This window comes from Abramis brama (genome assembly GCF_963993115.1).
Source record: "Abramis brama genome assembly, chromosome: 5".
In the NCBI taxonomy this organism is placed as follows: domain Eukaryota; kingdom Metazoa; phylum Chordata; class Actinopteri; order Cypriniformes; family Leuciscidae; genus Abramis; species Abramis brama.
In genome coordinates, this window is record NC_139967.1 from 39497847 (window position 1) to 39514705 (window position 16859).

At 36.6% G+C, this 16859-nt stretch overlaps 1 protein-coding gene across 2 annotated transcripts; it reads right to left on the minus strand.

The window, feature by feature from the left end:
• Positions 1 to 725: 725 nt before the first annotated feature.
• On the minus strand, positions 726 to 8418 carry tbx2a (T-box transcription factor 2a). Of its 2 annotated transcripts, none has more exons than XM_084113782.1 (7): positions 7514 to 8418; positions 6529 to 6796; positions 5675 to 5821; positions 4864 to 4940; positions 4609 to 4772; positions 2554 to 3152; positions 726 to 1499 (listed from the first exon to the last, which is right to left on the minus strand). In XM_084113782.1, exons 1-7 carry the CDS (start codon positions 7870 to 7872, stop codon positions 1062 to 1064), a joined length of 2052 nt encoding a protein of 683 aa, XP_083969908.1. In that variant the 5' UTR covers positions 7873 to 8418; the 3' UTR covers positions 726 to 1061. The 2 variants fall into 2 exon arrangements, with proteins under 2 accessions (XP_083969908.1, XP_083969907.1); XM_084113781.1 differs by having other exon boundaries at positions 4609 to 4784.
• Positions 8419 to 16859: the final 8441 nt, after the last annotated feature.

The window sequence follows — 16859 nt, forward strand, 5'->3', positions numbered from 1 at the left end:
TCACGCAAGGCAAAAAGCTGCAAGATTCATGCATCTTATCTAAAACAATGGCAATAACACGGCTCAGGTATATGAGTGATCTGATCAAGAATACAGAACATAAAACACATGCTCATAATTTACACGGAATCATATTTACATAGCCTAAATACAGTCATTACAGTATTTACACAAATGAAGTAATACAAAAGACTAAATGAACACTTTCGTTTTATTTAACTGAGAAATTGCAACAAAATCGCTCATTAACCCGAAAATCCAGCACCGAGATGTTTAAACAGACAGCTCTCATAAGAGAAACCTTCTCAATGCAAGATTAGAAAGAAACCTGAGTTGTCCCTGCCTATGGACCATCATTAAATTTAAACATCTTTTGTTGAATTTAACTACAAATGAATAACATATCACCAGAGATTTAGATTTACAGTGGCTTTTCCTTTACTTATCTGGCAGGATTTCACAAACATAAACACATTCGGTTTCCTGCTATCAAGCGCTATATTGTTCATTATTTGTAAATGGGAAAATATAAATGTTACAAATTGAGACCTAATACTATTTACACACCAATGTACAGTTTTGAATAAATTAAAATCTGTCTCCTTCAGTCCATTAACCTTATTTACATACGTGTTACTTTTATTATTATTATAAATAATTAGAAAGAAAGGTCCCAGACATAGGCATCTTAAACGTTGAGCATCCTCATTATGTTGTTTACAGTCTTTTTTTTTTTTTGTCTTTTTTTTTTTTAATACACTGACATGTGAGCCTAAAATGGGCATCCACATTCAAATAGCTAAAGAACATTCCAGGGGAACATTCATAATATAATTTCATCGCCAAATCAAGGATGAACGAAATCAGCATGCTTTGTAGATCCGAAAGAGGGGCGTAAAATAGCCTATGTTACAGTTCTCGTCGAAATCCAGGTGTGGGGCTTGTGATAGCCTAATGATAGGGGATGTTCCATTGTCTTAGCCATCCGTTCAACCGACAAACTCATTTTCATTGAAGCATAGTTATGTAATAAGAAAGAGTCCGCGGTAGTGTTCATGGGGTCACTTTGGTGAATCGCTACGGGGTGACACGTCTCTGTGTTTCTCCAGTCCGCTTACTAATCTTTGTATATTCTGCAGTTCGTTGATGGAATCCTTCCCTGAAGATTTGGGAGATCCTGAGCTCTGGCCGGTTCCGGTTTTATGGCTGTGGTGCTCAGATATGGGACTGCTCTCCCTGCTGCCTGATTTCGATGACTCTGACTCCGCGCTCAGAGTGCTTGGAATTCCGGTGGTGAGCAGGCCGGAGCTTTGAGGAATAGACACGGGGATCTGATAGGGGTTGAATCGCATCCTTGGCCTCGTGCTGGTGAGAAACGGGTTCCGGCTGAGGGTGGACGCGGCACTGCCGGCAGGGAGAGCAGAAGCCGCCGCTGCCGCAGCCGCCATGTATGTGTACGGGTAGGGTAGCAATCCTCCGAACGGTTGCATGGAGATACCCTAAATGTAAAACAACAACAACAACAAGATATTTTAATTCACTGTCAGATCAAAATAAAGAAATAAATTCAGCTTGTCAAGAAATATGATAATTATAGTTATTAATTAAATGTTATTGCGCAAAAAAAAAAAACATCGAAAGGAACATAGCCTATGTTGGCTGAGCGCGGTTAGCAAAGATCTGCATTCGTTTACTGCGTGATAAAATAATGGAAAAAATGTCTCCAAGCATAAACACTAGGGGTGTAACAATATATCGTGACACAAATCGTAATGCAAAAATGCATCAATATGTATCAAAGTGACAATGTATCGTGTGTAATTTACCCAAAATGAAAATTAAGTTTTAAGTTTAAGTTTACAGAGTTTTAGAGTCAGTACTACATTAAACTACTATATATATTGTTGAATATAATGTATAATAATGCAATGGGGGAATGTTTGTGGGTCCTGATAATGCCAAATGTCTTGTTTTCAGTAAAAAGTAGCCTACATTATTTTAAATATATCTAAGTCAGTGACTGAGTGCAAGCATATTCGTCTAAAATAATTCTGTATTTTCAGCTTCAGAATCATAAATATTTTTTGAATAGGCAGTTAGGGATACTAACACTGGTGTCACCATTTCATTTACACCCCCAATGTAATACCAAATTTAGCATTTTAATCAACAGTACATTTTTTGTTAACCTTTTATCAAATGTCATGGAGTATCGCAATAATATTGTATTGTGAGTTCAGTATCGTGATATGTATTGAATCTTGATTTGTAATACTCAAGGGTATTGTTACACCCCTAATAAACACCAATTTCCCTTGATTCCAAATGCAGCGATAGCCTACATTGTTTAACAGAACTTATGAAACAGTTTACAAATGTAAAATTATGGCAGAAAACAGATTTAAAAAACAGAAACAGATACAGATTTACAACAAATACTAGCTACTAAGCTATATATTTATCTTGGGGATAATATCTGTTGGCGAACATTTCGAAAATAGGCTTGAAATGCATTTTGTTAGCTATAGGCATAGTCATAAACAATCATCATACCTGAGATGCAAGCATATGTTGTGATAAGTGGAATGGGAAAGGGTTGGGTGAACTGGTACTCTGAGAGGAGAGGCTTCCATTCTCTAGTCCACTTGCTCCAGACATTGAGGCTAACAAATGTCCCATGCCCATGGTTGAGAAAGCACTTGGAGTCATAGCAAACTGCCCTGGGTGAAATAAGAGTGGCTGTCCTGCACTCAGTGGGTTAAAGAAATGTTGATTGTGTAAACCAGAGAGGGCTAGACTTTGCAAGTGACTTGCGCTGAAATGCGACGGGCTCTCTGTTTGAACCATCAGTGGGGAAAAGCCATCTTTGACTGGGCCCATGGAGTCTGCATCCTTTTTGGAGGTATCTGATTCTTTCAAATTCCTGCTGTCCAGTTTGTCCTTCTCCAAGTTTCTGATGCTGAAGACAGAATCGTTATCTTTCCTCAATTCCGAGCAGTCCCTTTTCTTTTCAAGGTTAGATCTGTCCTTGACTCTGTCCTCGCAACGTGGGCTGAATGGTGATCGTGGTCTCTGATCTGGACTATTGACTCTGATCATTCCATCATCGTGTTGGTCTAGTTCGTTGTCGCTTTCATCGCAGTTTTTGTCATCTGGAAAAGATGAATATTAAGCACATCAGATTTATTTTCTTTTGATAAAACCACAAAAAATGTTCCTTAATAAATTCGACTCCTTAAAAAACACACCGACTTGCATCTGTTTAATTACTCCCTGTGATTACACAAGGATGGGATGAAATGTTTTCCATGATAACTACTTCCTCTGTTTTCATCCATGGCACAATGAGCGTGACTTCATGAGATTTGGACAGTTTGAAGGAAAAATTTTAATGAGCTCCTAATTAATCGTGATGAAATTCAGATGACAAATTGGCAGAACCAAAGCATGTGCATGAGACATTCTCTATATCTGCTGCACTTCGTTTATATATCATGACATGCCCTGAGGACTATAACTCTTAGAAACTGATCCTATTTTCATAACATGTAAATTGACAATATTTACACATTACACAAATACATTCTACCAAAATGACAACGATCCGTCAGCAAACTTCATAATACAGTATTCATCTGTAAATTAGTCATAAATTAGTTTTAGCTAAATTAAAAGACAAAATAATAAAAAATAAAGTCAGGAAGTACAATTCATAGTTTGCATAAAGTCAGATATATAGTTTTCACACGTGGACAGTTTGCTATGAATCATATCTTAAGTGAGATTTATTTCTTAACTTGTCATTAAACGCCACAAAATGGAACAATGCATGATAATAGATAAAGGCTAAGAACATTCATGAAGATTAAATGTAATGAAATAATTTTAGACAGTTCCTTATTTCTTATCTGCACTTTTAAAATTATTTAAGCCTGTAATTAATCAGATGTCATATAAAATAACAGACTGGGTGATTACAAATCATAGAACAATAGCTGTGCATATATTTATAGTGTATAATTGCACATTCAATTACAGCATTCCTTCACTGTGTTAACCTGGCAGCTATATCACAAAGCAGCTGTTGGAGTTACTTTATATTTTTTATGGCTGATTTGATCTAATTGTATGAATTTCAGTTATTTATTAATTTTAGATAATTTACTTATAACGTGCAACATCTTCAATTGTTAATGTATGCCATGTATATTGTGAATATTCATATATTCTGCAAAAAGCAATGCATTTTAAGGATAAACCACACTGAAGAGCACTGCCATCCAACTAGTTCAAACTGACAGTAACTAAAAAACTAACAGGCAACTGACTGTAAACATATTCATCAGTTCATCCTCTATCAGTATAGCTTTAAATAGTTGCTCGTTCAGCAACAGCGTAAAGTTAATCAACTTAAAGAAAACAAATTATAAAAAATATCGAATTCTACATGATACACATTAAAATATATGAATCTAATGTAAATTCCATTCAAAAACAACGTAATTGACAAATGTATTGTTGGTGTTAACAAACAATTAGCCTAGGCCTACTGTAAACAAGAAACTCTGCACTAAATTACGGAAATGCCACCACAATGCATGTTTTTACCTCTGGATCTGTTGAATTTGAGTGGACTTGTTGCTGATCCAATCGGCGAGTGAACTGAATCCCTGCCAGTAGTTTGTTCGCAGGATGAAGCGTCCGAATCTCCTCCATCTCGATCTTTGCACTGATCATCATACATGCGCATTGACGGCAGGGCTAACTGTTTTCTGAAAATTAAACTGAAATTAGATTTATGTCATGCCTAAATAGTATTATTTTTACATATCCGATGGTTAAACAAAACTTTAGACGTAATACCTCTTTTCTCTTCTTCCATTCCCAGTGTCTCTGAATCCTTTTGCGAATGGATTATGATCAATTTTCAGTTGTGTGATCTATAAAAAAAGAGAAATTGCATTTATTGTATTTGATCATGCTTTCCGTAGGCCTATTTCAAATTAACAGCACTAAATTATTTTGAAACTATAATTCGTGTTTTTTTTTTATATTATTTTTATTTTATTTTTTATTTTAAACAAACGAATAATCTAGTGAAATATAAATAAACTATGAAACATGCCAAATCTGTCCACAACGACTGTTTGAATTGTTTTGTGAATAAAGTTTAGGCCTAATCAAGCCAAGATTATAACTGAATTGTTAAATGAACAACTCAGGGTACTTTCGTTTGTTCAACCGAATTCATTGTGACTTCACGTGATGTAGCCTATAGTCTAGTTTCACACCGCACAAGCCTTTCATTTTTACGGGGTCACATTTGATCGTTAAGCATATTGTATTGCTCAAGTTATACATACAAACGACTATTTGGTGCCCGTATTGATTTGAACTGGCCAGTAAACTTTACGATCATATGGCCACCAGTCCTAGTGTGCTGTCATCCCAATTATAATCAACTCTATTCATGACCATGAAAAAAAAAAAAAAAAAAAAAAACCCGAAGGAATAGTCGGGTAGGGAAGATACTGAACATAATTCTAAAACATACATGTTACAAATTGCTCTAATAATAATAATAATAATAATAATAATAATAATAATATGACAACGGATAATTACAAACAAACATTTAAAATTAAAATTGCGTTTAAGTGCTGTAGTAACTTACCTTGTCATTCTGATATGCAGTGACACCTATAAAATCGGTCTCAGGAAATACATATGTCCTGAAGGTGCTGTAAGGGAGCTTCAGAATGTCGTTGGCTCTAACGATATGAAACCTGGGCTGGTATTTGTGCATTGAATTTAGAATGGTCTGAAAAAATAGAAAAGTTTTCAGGTCAATAATAATCAGGTATCACAAATCTATTTTAAAAGAAATATCTGCACAGTAAACAAAAATGCTTTTATTTTCCATATGAAAATGTTTCTTACATTTTTTTTTTTTTTTTATTGATAGTATAGTGGGTTTTATGAGAGCAGAATGCCTTGTTGTAGGCTACTGTAATAATGGGTGGATTTTTCGGTGTGATCGTTGAGGCCTTGTTTGGATAATTGAGTGATTTATTTATTTGTTTCATCGAAAGCTATAACAAAACAATATTCTAAATTGCCATTTAAATGATATGCATGTGGATAGGAATAGTGTCATTTAGCCTGCAGTGAAAAAAACACATCTTTGGTTCACACTGTCGATCATGGGACATAGTTTGCCCCATGGCATTTGATGTTAAGGCAACTGCTCTTTCATGCTTCATTTAGTCGACAGACGCTGAAAACGCGTTCGGAATCCAATGCACCTTAAATGTCTAAATTCTGTGCTTAGCTTAATCTCGTAATCATCTTTGCTTCTTGATCACTTAGATAACTTTATAGTATCCAATTTTCCTGTTATAATGGAAATAAGGAAACAGAAATCATTCCTAAGAAATCAGACTATTGACATTACAGAGTAGTTTCTATAATACAACTATTTACATTAACATACAGACATGCAGTTTCAGAAAACGTAATGCAACTTACAAATCCATGTTTATCCGAGATATTGTTGGTCAGTTTGAGTTTATGGAAAGCAACAGGCTTTGCCATCCACTGTTCACCCGTGGCCGGGCTATCCGGGTGAATGTACATTCGTTTGGGCATCTCCGGGTCGGCCTTTCCTGCGACCATCCATCGAGAGTTGTGAAATTTGTACCGACAGTCGTCTGCCGCAACAATATCCATCAAAAGTATATACTTGGCTTTTTTGTCCAGGCCGTTCACGCGCACTTTAAACGGAGGAAACATTCTCCTGTGGACGGAACAGACATTAGTCATATCTGAGCCGAATTTCTTCATCAAAATATTGATTTAATATTTTAAAGACATTTTAAAATGAATTCAAAATGTAGCCTATTTCAGCTACATTTTCCGTTAAAAACAAATAAATATCCCTCATATCTAGGTCGTTTGGCAAAGGCTAACAGGCTATTAACACAAGACGATATCCTTGCAAACATTTTCTAATATTTTACATGCGTATTTATAGTCAAAGGGATTGTTACCCCTTTATCCTTCCTATACTTATATATTTCAGGTAGGTCTTGACAAAAAAGAAGAAGAAGAAGAAGAAGAAGAAACAGCCAATTATGGCCGGTGTTTTTTTTTCTTTTTTTTCTTTTTTTTCCCTCTTCTTAAAAATTAGTTCGCCTCGTGTTAGCGCGATATTTACTTCTGCGCTTATATCGCAGATGAGTTTCTATATAATAACCTTAATAATAGAACGAATGTGAATGATATTATAATGCTGACATGAAATAGATAGGCTATTGAGTTTTGTGACTGTTCGGTGCCGTCGATTGACGTATAAACATAGCCTATTTATCGAGCAATATGCCTATTTCATTTCGAACTAAATTATATTTTCTATAGTGAAATATAGGCTACTAAACATTTTGAAAGTGAAATACATGAACATCGTTATGATCAATAAAATAAAAAAATAAAAATATATATATAAACACCTTACCTTCCTGATTTAGTGATGACCATTTCGGTTCCAATTTTGTGGAATTGATCCCAAAGGTCCTTAGCTTCTAATGTAACTTTAGGATCGTCTTCAACGTCCTCCTCTGGCTCGAGGCTCTTGAAGGAGCGGAGATGAGCCGCCTGGTGGTGATGTCCAAGCGCCGCGTGTAAGCTAGCCTCAGCCGCGCCGGAGAGCGCATGATCCGCCAGTGGTTTACTGAGACCCGGTGGTAAAGTGAGCGCTGGAAAGAACGAAGGTTGAGCCGCGGCAAGGAAAGCTGACATGGGAAAGTCGGCCGGCCTGTGCGCGTGAAAAGGGTGATAAGCCATAGCGTTCGCTGTAAAAACTGGATCTCTCATCGGTGCATCCAAAAAGCCAGATGGAAGTATAATATTCTAAAATAAACTGCGCCTTGAACTCGCGTAAGTCCGACTGTCTGTCGCCCTCTTACAACAGAAAGAAAGCGGTGGTTTCAGTAGTTGGAGAGGACTGGTAGGAAATGTCACTACCGTCGATGATGTCCAGTTGCAGCACAGTGATAAAATCCTTCAAAAGTGCAACATTGACACTTCGGTGTAGATTTACAGCTTTCCTACTGTCCAAGCCACTATAGTAGGCTATCTAAAGCAGCCCCAATAAGAATGCGCAAGTCGTGAGCACTGATGTAGAATTGGAAGGTTTTTCCCTGACCACACTGTCTTACGTGCCCCTTCTCACTGGATCCCCGTACTAATGAACCAAACCGTCTTGATTGCAGATTTTACGCATTCTGGACCAATTGTAGAGCTCCATAGGCGTGGTTTTGACAGCTCCAGCCAAGATCGTGAAGGGGGGGCTGGCTAGAAGGTGTCGGAAGCATTCGCAGTAAGAAAACATGTCAACAGAATAAAATATTAACCAATGACAGAGTAAGGATCTGGAAACCCCACCCCCGCATAACCTAACCTAGGAACGGTCATCTGGCTGTGCGCAGCCGGGTAAGAGAATGCTTTTCCCGGCTTGCGTTTGATCCGTTTTAGTACTGTGTGCATGCTTGATATATTTATGCTCCATTGTCTAACTTTAAGGTATATATTGGACATTACATTTTAAAGGTTATGCGTAACTAACATACCAAAATGATTTTAATGTGTAATAAACTGTTGCTATTTTAATGGTGTTTAATAATAGCAACACACACTTTATGAAAATTCTAGTAGCAATTGTACTAAACAACAAATGTTTATTTATTATAACGACTTTCCCAGAGTTTGCACAGTTAACTGATCTTAAATCGACCGATTGGAGGATATATCGGGATATTTTACTTCTCCAAGCGATATTCAGAACAATGTTGGTTGCGCAGATTTGGATGCTCGCTAGAGTGCTTTTGAAGGCGAAAAGGGAGGAAACTTTCCGCGAGAGAAGTGGTTTACGGTTTGCCTATACTGGAAGGAATAACGAGGTACTACCATCACACATAGTGTGGCAAAACAACCGCAGATTCTATTTTTGTTTTCCAATAGGATATGCGTGCAATAAAATCGAGGCATGACCAGGGTATTGTGTATTTATGTAGCCAATAATGCAAGACTCATCTGACCTCGATCCTCATTTTCACAGAACTGTTCAAGATTAGTTCACGTTAAATCGGCCGACAGGGTACAGCAGAGGAACAATCTGAGCTTTAAAGCTCCATAAGCAGTCGTGTACCTTTAAGAGGCTCGTCAACAGATCCTTGATTAAGTGGGACTCCGTTTGTTAAAGAGCGCTTGGCGCCAGCCGGCTGGAGTCCCACAATAAGAACCTACCCCTGTCAATTCATATTTACCCCCAAATTCTCCAACAGCGTGCACCAATCCACTCAGTGTTCCACAAAGCTTAGCCTACATCTTGAGAAAAATCCAAAGAAATGTTTTCTTTGTGGCAGCTCCCGCTTTCAACAATTAGGCTAATTAAATCTAGTGAAAGTCCACGGATGGGAGATTTATCTCCTGTGTTTGAATCGATGTCTGATCAGTTCTGGCTAGGCTATACTTTGACAAATGTAGAATGAAAAAACAAAGAATTAATGGCATTAATTCCACACATAATTTGTTCAGAGATCTGGAAACCCGTACTATGTCAACAGGAAATGCATTTGATTTGTTCCTTTCAATTAACTCCTTTCATTCGCTAAAATGCTCAGTGTAAACATCAGAAATGACTTCCTACTGAAGATCTCAAAGCTGCAGGACTGTCCTGAGAGGGAGATACCAAACATGCGTCTGACTTAGGCTAATACTGTCAGAGATGAAGCCGCTCTAACCGGGATTGTGAGTTACGAGTCCAGGATTTTCAGTCGAGGGTGTATGGAACGATATCGCAGAACAAAAGAAGAAGGACATCAATATATTGTTTTGGATCATCCTGTATCAACATGTTTCGTCTTTGGTAAGAGCTATAGCCTACTTTTATTATGTGGGCAAGCTTCATGGAATAAATGGTGAACGCAGGTGGATTTCGAATTGCTCAAAAGACATTGGTAAGATATAATATCCAACAACAGATGTCTGTATTTAATTGATGAAATGATATATATTTAATATATAATTAATGTATTTTATTGTTCTATTTTATTTTTTTGTAAATTATTGAGCAGAAATGGATTTATTATTGATAAATATAGTATTGTTTTTGTAACTTTCTTTAATTACATCTTTATTTTATTTTTTTTTAGAAAATGTCTTGTTTGCATAGGCCTGTATGAATTAAGATAATAAAAAATAACATGAATTACATACAAATCATTTTCGTCTACCTGTTTGAGAGTTTGTCATGAGTTTCAAATAAAAAATGAATTAGCCTACTGACGATGTTGAGCAATCACATCGTTTACTTTAGTTTATATACCAATATGTTGAAAAGAGGTTTGCACAGATTAACCCCACATGAAGCAAGTTAATGATTTTACCATGTATATATACTCATCAAGTTAATTATATAAACAAAATCCATGTAGTAGCCTAGTCCAACTCATTTATTTGTTCTGGTAAATTTACGCCGAGGCCCCGCGTACCACAGTTGTCAATGCAGGTGCTATTTAAGGGCGCTCTTTCAAACGTTTTCTAATTTTTTTCTTTATTTCCGAACATAAAACATAACATTTTTAGTATAACCGGTAGTCTTGAGAACGTAACTGACTACTCTTCGGTCTTTTAGGCGAAATGAAAGAAATTTGAAAAATGTATCATTATTTATCATATATTTTCCTGTCTATAAGCTGTGTTGTTTCCAAAACGTTTTGCAAGCCAAGCAATCACCATTGCACAGCATCACCCACAAAATGCTCAAAACGCTGTATTTATCCTGTGGATCAGGTTCTTGGCGCCAGACCGTTTAAGACCTGTCAAAGTTCTTCATATTTCTCCGGTTCAAGAACAGCCCAGGACCCCTCCTTCACACTGTCTCCTCCGTTCTTCTCTAGTGCTTCCGAAGTTATAGGTGCATATTATCACGTGTCACGTGAAATATAAAATTGTCATTCTTCATAGACTGGATGTTTTGCCAGATGCAAAGGCCAAACTAGATATTTATAAATAACAACGTAAGTTGATGTTTTAACATTTTAGTTTCACACATAAGAAAAAATAGTTATTTCTCTAAGCCATCATCAGTTAGAGGCGCTAAAACAGGTCGAATTGTTTCACTTTATTATTTTTGGTCATGCGTCATAATGTCAAAGAAACTTCTTTAAGGATTGAACATGAATAATATTTGATATTTAATGTTTAAGAGTAAAGTTGTGACCTAACACATGTGTGACTTGAACTCTGTGGACAACTGAAATTTGAAATCACGTCATTTAAAAAAAAAGAAAAAAAAAAGAAGAAAAAAAAAGAACTTGTTTTAAATAACATTGTATTGTTTCTCTATATAAATTTGGAAACTTTGGTTTACAACAAAGAAAACGATCTTCCTTACAAAAGAAAATGATTTATTACGTTTGCGAACGGAGACAAGCTTATAAGAACATACGACTTGAGCGGCGCGTAGTTTTAATATCCCATTTTGAAATATTAAAGTGACTGGAAATAAAATATGATAATTAAATCTATATGACTAATGTACTCCTTGTCCTTTGTAAACACAAACACGCCTTTCATCCAGCATCCAAACCAAATACGCAAGAACATTGAACCAGATTGAAACATAGAGATAAGAATATAACAATATAATATAATATAGGACTGCTGTGTGCTATTCCAGTACTTTGCAAGATGTTACTTGATAAAACAGATGTGAACTTTTCAAAAGCATTTTCTTTTTTTAGGTTTTAGAGTTTCTTTACGAATTATTACCAAAGAGCCTCCTAACATTATTAACGACCGTGCTAGAAAGATCTGGCACAACATTCAGCATTTAAAAATTCAACAACCTCACATCCAATAATCCACACATTTTAATACCCAGTCCGTCAATATCATACATAATCTACTGGAAGTATCTAGCCTATTTTTCCAATAGCCATCAGGTCAAGGATCAGGTAAGATTTGTTATTTTGGGGGATTTTTTATTGCAAACATGTATAGGATAAAAGGACGAACCTATTCTAAATGTATTCTTTAAGATAAGGGCTGCTTATATGGTTGAATCTCTTTAACGAATTATTCCCATCATGTATAGAAGATCAAGTGAAATAGAAGATCAATTGATCAATATGTTTTTCGAGTAGGCTACTCAAAAAATGTTACTCACACAAAGAAAAGAAGACAGCAACATGAATCGTCTGTAGGCACACAATCCCATTGTCGAATAAAAAACGGTTTTTGAACTTCTACAGAACTGTCTTTGACCCTTTATTCGAAAGAAAAATGGAAAATAGGCTACATTCTGAAACTGACTTTATTTTTTTTTATTGTAAGAATAAAGTTTTACTGATTCCTTTTCATATTCAACAACATAAATATGATTTCACCAATGCAAAAGACGGGAAAAATGGCTAATTATAAAACATACGTATTAATTTAAATTGCATTTGACAGTATTACGGTCTACAACTAGTCTGGAATCACTTGCAGTTGATTTCGTGTATATTTTATAAAATACACGAATTTGAACGCTTGAAAAAAGTGACACCTATCCGATAATTCACACTTTCTATAACTCTCTTCTCGAATTTAAATCTGATCTAAGCATAACGGTTTACAGGCATAGGCTACCTGTTGATCTGCAGATTGCGCGCTTTAATGTGTAGGATATAGAACATTTGTGTACACACTAATATTGATGGGCATGTATTTGTGTGGCTTTGAACGTCTGTGTCCACTGTTACAAGTTTGCATGCTGCAAAATAAGATACAATAAATATACAAGAAGGCCTGCTTGAAAGCCTGCATTGCAATGTTATGGGTTTCACAATTAGCCTCAACAACACAATAGGGTTGAACATCTTAGTTATTTTTAAATCAAACAATTGAGCCATGCTTTGCATTATGCATTGCTATAAATGTATATAAATTCAGAAGGAAGCAGTTTTTTTCTCTCTCTCACTGATGCATTATGGAGAGAAATACAATGCCTGTTGTTCTGATAATGGCCTTTGAGCTCATGTAAAATATTGCTCTATTTCTGGCCATGGTCAAAATTTCCTTAGTCCTTTTTTTAGTCTTCATCTGTTGGCAAGTGCCGAAAAATGTTTGGGATGCCTTAAAAAGGTCATTCTTTCGGCCAGCCTCTGGGATGAGCTCCACCACTGATCAAAGGCTGGCGGGAGTGTGGGGGAGAGTCAGCTCTCTTCTGGGTTGGATTGTAAGGTGAATGTATTAACTTCACAGGTCAATCTCACCCTACATCAGCACTATACACCTCTCTGAGGAATGTTTTTATATTGGCTGGTTAATACAAACACAGGTACCTTGGCTTGGGTTGGGCTGCAGGACTATAGGGAGGGTTCGTATTGTGAAATCTGATGGAAACATTGTTGTCGGAGTGGTTTCGTGGTATTGTATTGGCAACAAACCTTACTCTGTGGGAACTATCTGTATTGATATTTTTGGTGGTTTCATGAACACACACACAGACAGACAGACAGACATCATGCACTCACGCACGCGCACACACACACACACACACACACACACACACACACACAGACACACAAACAGACACACACACACACACGTACACACGCACGCACGCACACACTACCCCTAACCCCCAAACATTAAGCATTTTTACATTTTCAAAAACATCAGTTGGAATGCTTTTTAAGCTTATTTCCTCATGAAGACCAAAAAATTTCACCACAAGCACAAGGATTTCAAATATTGCTATATTTATGGGGACATAGCATTTTGTCCCCTTAAAGTAGTGTTTACCGGGTCACACACACACAAACTCGCTATTGGTATCTTTGTGGCAACTCTCCATAGGCGTAATGCTTTTTATACTATACAAACTGTTTTATCCCCTAACCCTAATACCCAAAACCTACCCATCACAGAAAACATTCTGCATTTTTACATTTTCAAAAACACATAATTTAGTATGTTTAATGCATTTCCCTCGTGGGGACTGCTTTTTATATCCGTGTGGGGACATTTGGTCCTCACAATGTATTATAAACCTGTACACACACACACACACACACACACACACACACACACACACACTCACACACACACACACACACACACACACACACACACACACACACGGGGACATTCCATAAACGCAATAGTTTTTATACGGTACAAACTGTATATTCTATCCCCTTACACTAACCCCTAAACCTACCCATCACACAAAACTTTCTGCATTTTTACATTTTCACAAATCCTTTAATTACTTTACTTTTTATACCAGACTTACAAATGAGGACATCACTAAATGGAGGTTTTTGGAGATTTTGTCAGGTTTTGGTCACTTCTGGGTACAAATTTGTCCCCAAAATATAGTTAAGTAGGTACGCACGCACACGCACACACACACACACACACACAAACACTTTCGCTCCTTCCGTCTCTCTGTGCTGAGACTGCAGGCGTATGACAATACAGTTCTAGTGTAGGAAGTGATCTCAGAGGTCCCACACAAGAGGAATGGCTCCCTGGATACTGAGGGTAATAACTCGTAATTAAAGCCATACGATGAGTTGAGTCAAGAGGTATAGGGAGGACAGGTTATGGGACATTACTCGCTCTTCTCTTCTCTTCTCTTCTCTTCTCTTCTCTTCTCTTCTCTTCTCTTCTCTTCTCTTCTCTTCTCTTCTCTTCTCTTCTCTTCTCTTCTCTTCTCTTCTCTTCTCTTCTCTTTCATAGCTCAGGTGATTTTATGGAGATTTAATTTATGCCTTTGTATCACATATTTCTTTCAAAATTCCTTAAGAGAAATAAAAACACAAAAGAGGCAATTGTTGACAAACAATTGGCAATAAAGAGCTATAAAAAATAAATGTGTATGGCAGATCATATTTAAATCTCTGACTTTTGATTGCAAATACTTTTTTAAGTATTAGGTTTATTGGAAAAATGCGAGATCACTGGAGTATTTTTCTCAAGAGAAACATCTAAAAAGTAGGAGACTGCAAATTCTCCATTTGATATCCATTTAACCTCACTGCCGTCTAGAAGAAACAACTGCACACCCAAAAAAAAAATTCTTTCATAATTTACTCACTCTCATGTCATTCCAAAGTCATATGGCTTTCTTTGTTCTGCAAAACACAAAAGATACTTTGAATAATGATTCAGCTTTTTTTGTAGGCTACATATTATACAAGTCAAAGACAAAACCGAAACATTCCAGTTGTGAAAAGGACATTATGGTAGCTTGACGTATATAAGTCTTCTGAAATGACATGATCTCTTTGTATGATTAACTGATATTTAAGCCTTTACAATCACAAATCAAACGGTCAATGCAAACATACACAGAATACATTCAATATGGCTGCCAAATTGAATTTGTTCTTGCACATCACATGACCAAAGTCATGATGTTTGAGGTACGAACATACCATTTGAGTTGTATGGATTCCTTTTATGCTACCTTTTTGCCCTTTTTTGAGCTTTAACATTTTGGCTCCCATTGACTTAAAAAAAAAAGATCTGAAACAACATGAGGGTGAGTAAATGACATAAGAATTGAATTTTTTTCATTCAGTTTTGCCTTCTGCCAAAACAAGTATAGATCAGCATATAACTAATTTATCCTTTCTGAGTCCTGACTGTTCTCAATAAATTGCACACTGACTGTTTAAAGACGCACTGGAATAAAGAAAGAAACCGACAGACAATCAGAGAGAGATGACACAAAAAGAATGGAAAAGGTGCTCTGCATTTCCTCAGTCACTCTTCAAGAGATTTCTCTTGAACGACTGGCCCACTACATCCAGCCATTCTCCAACCCCTGAATGATCAGAGAAGAAAGCAGACAGGAAGAGGTCCATCAATCTCGCTTGCTTTCACCTCTCCGGTCACAGTCCACACCTGGGACACATTTGACATTATGTTAGGTCACCCTGGGCCCTGATGGAGTCACTGCAAGGTCGAAACTGTAAAGCTGAAATCCCATTGAAACGCTTAGACATCACTGAGATTAACTTTATTTTTCTCATTGAAGCAGCTCAGATTGCACAACCGGTACAGATGTGATGAGAAGTTAACTTGTAGCAAAGTGATAGTGGGATAAATGTTACACAGGCTGAGGAAGACACTGTGATTGCCCAGAGATGGGAACAAGAGAGATTATATACAGTTCATGACATCAAGTATTTCTGTCAAGGCATAACAATGTTTAAAACAGTCAAGACAGAACCGCAATTTAGCAGTTTATTTATATTTAAAGTATGGTTGTGACACGATTAATCGCATCCATAATAAAAGTTTATGTTTACATAATATATGTGTGTGTACTGTGTATAATTATTTTGTATATATACTGTAAATACACACACATGCATGTATATATTTAAGAAAAAAATTATTAAAATATTGATATGTAATATAAATTATATATAAATATATATATATATACGGTTTACGCATGCAAATATTTCTTAAATACTGTATGCATGTGTGTGTATTCATAAATACAAACTAATTATACACAGCACACACACACATATTATGTAATCACAAACATTTATTTTTGACCCAGACCCTGTCCCGTTCTGAGCCCCAGCTCGCCCTGGAATGTGAGTGTTGCTCATTACTTGAAAGGACTTAAGCTGATGAACACCGCTAAAGACCTAAAGACCTAAAAGCCTTTCTTGTGTGGCCTAATGCACCCACATTGTGAGACTTTTCAGACACTGGACTGCAGCTATTAACTTTTTCATTCCTTTTTTTCCCCCCGAATTCCCATCGGTCTGCTGGTTTGGAGC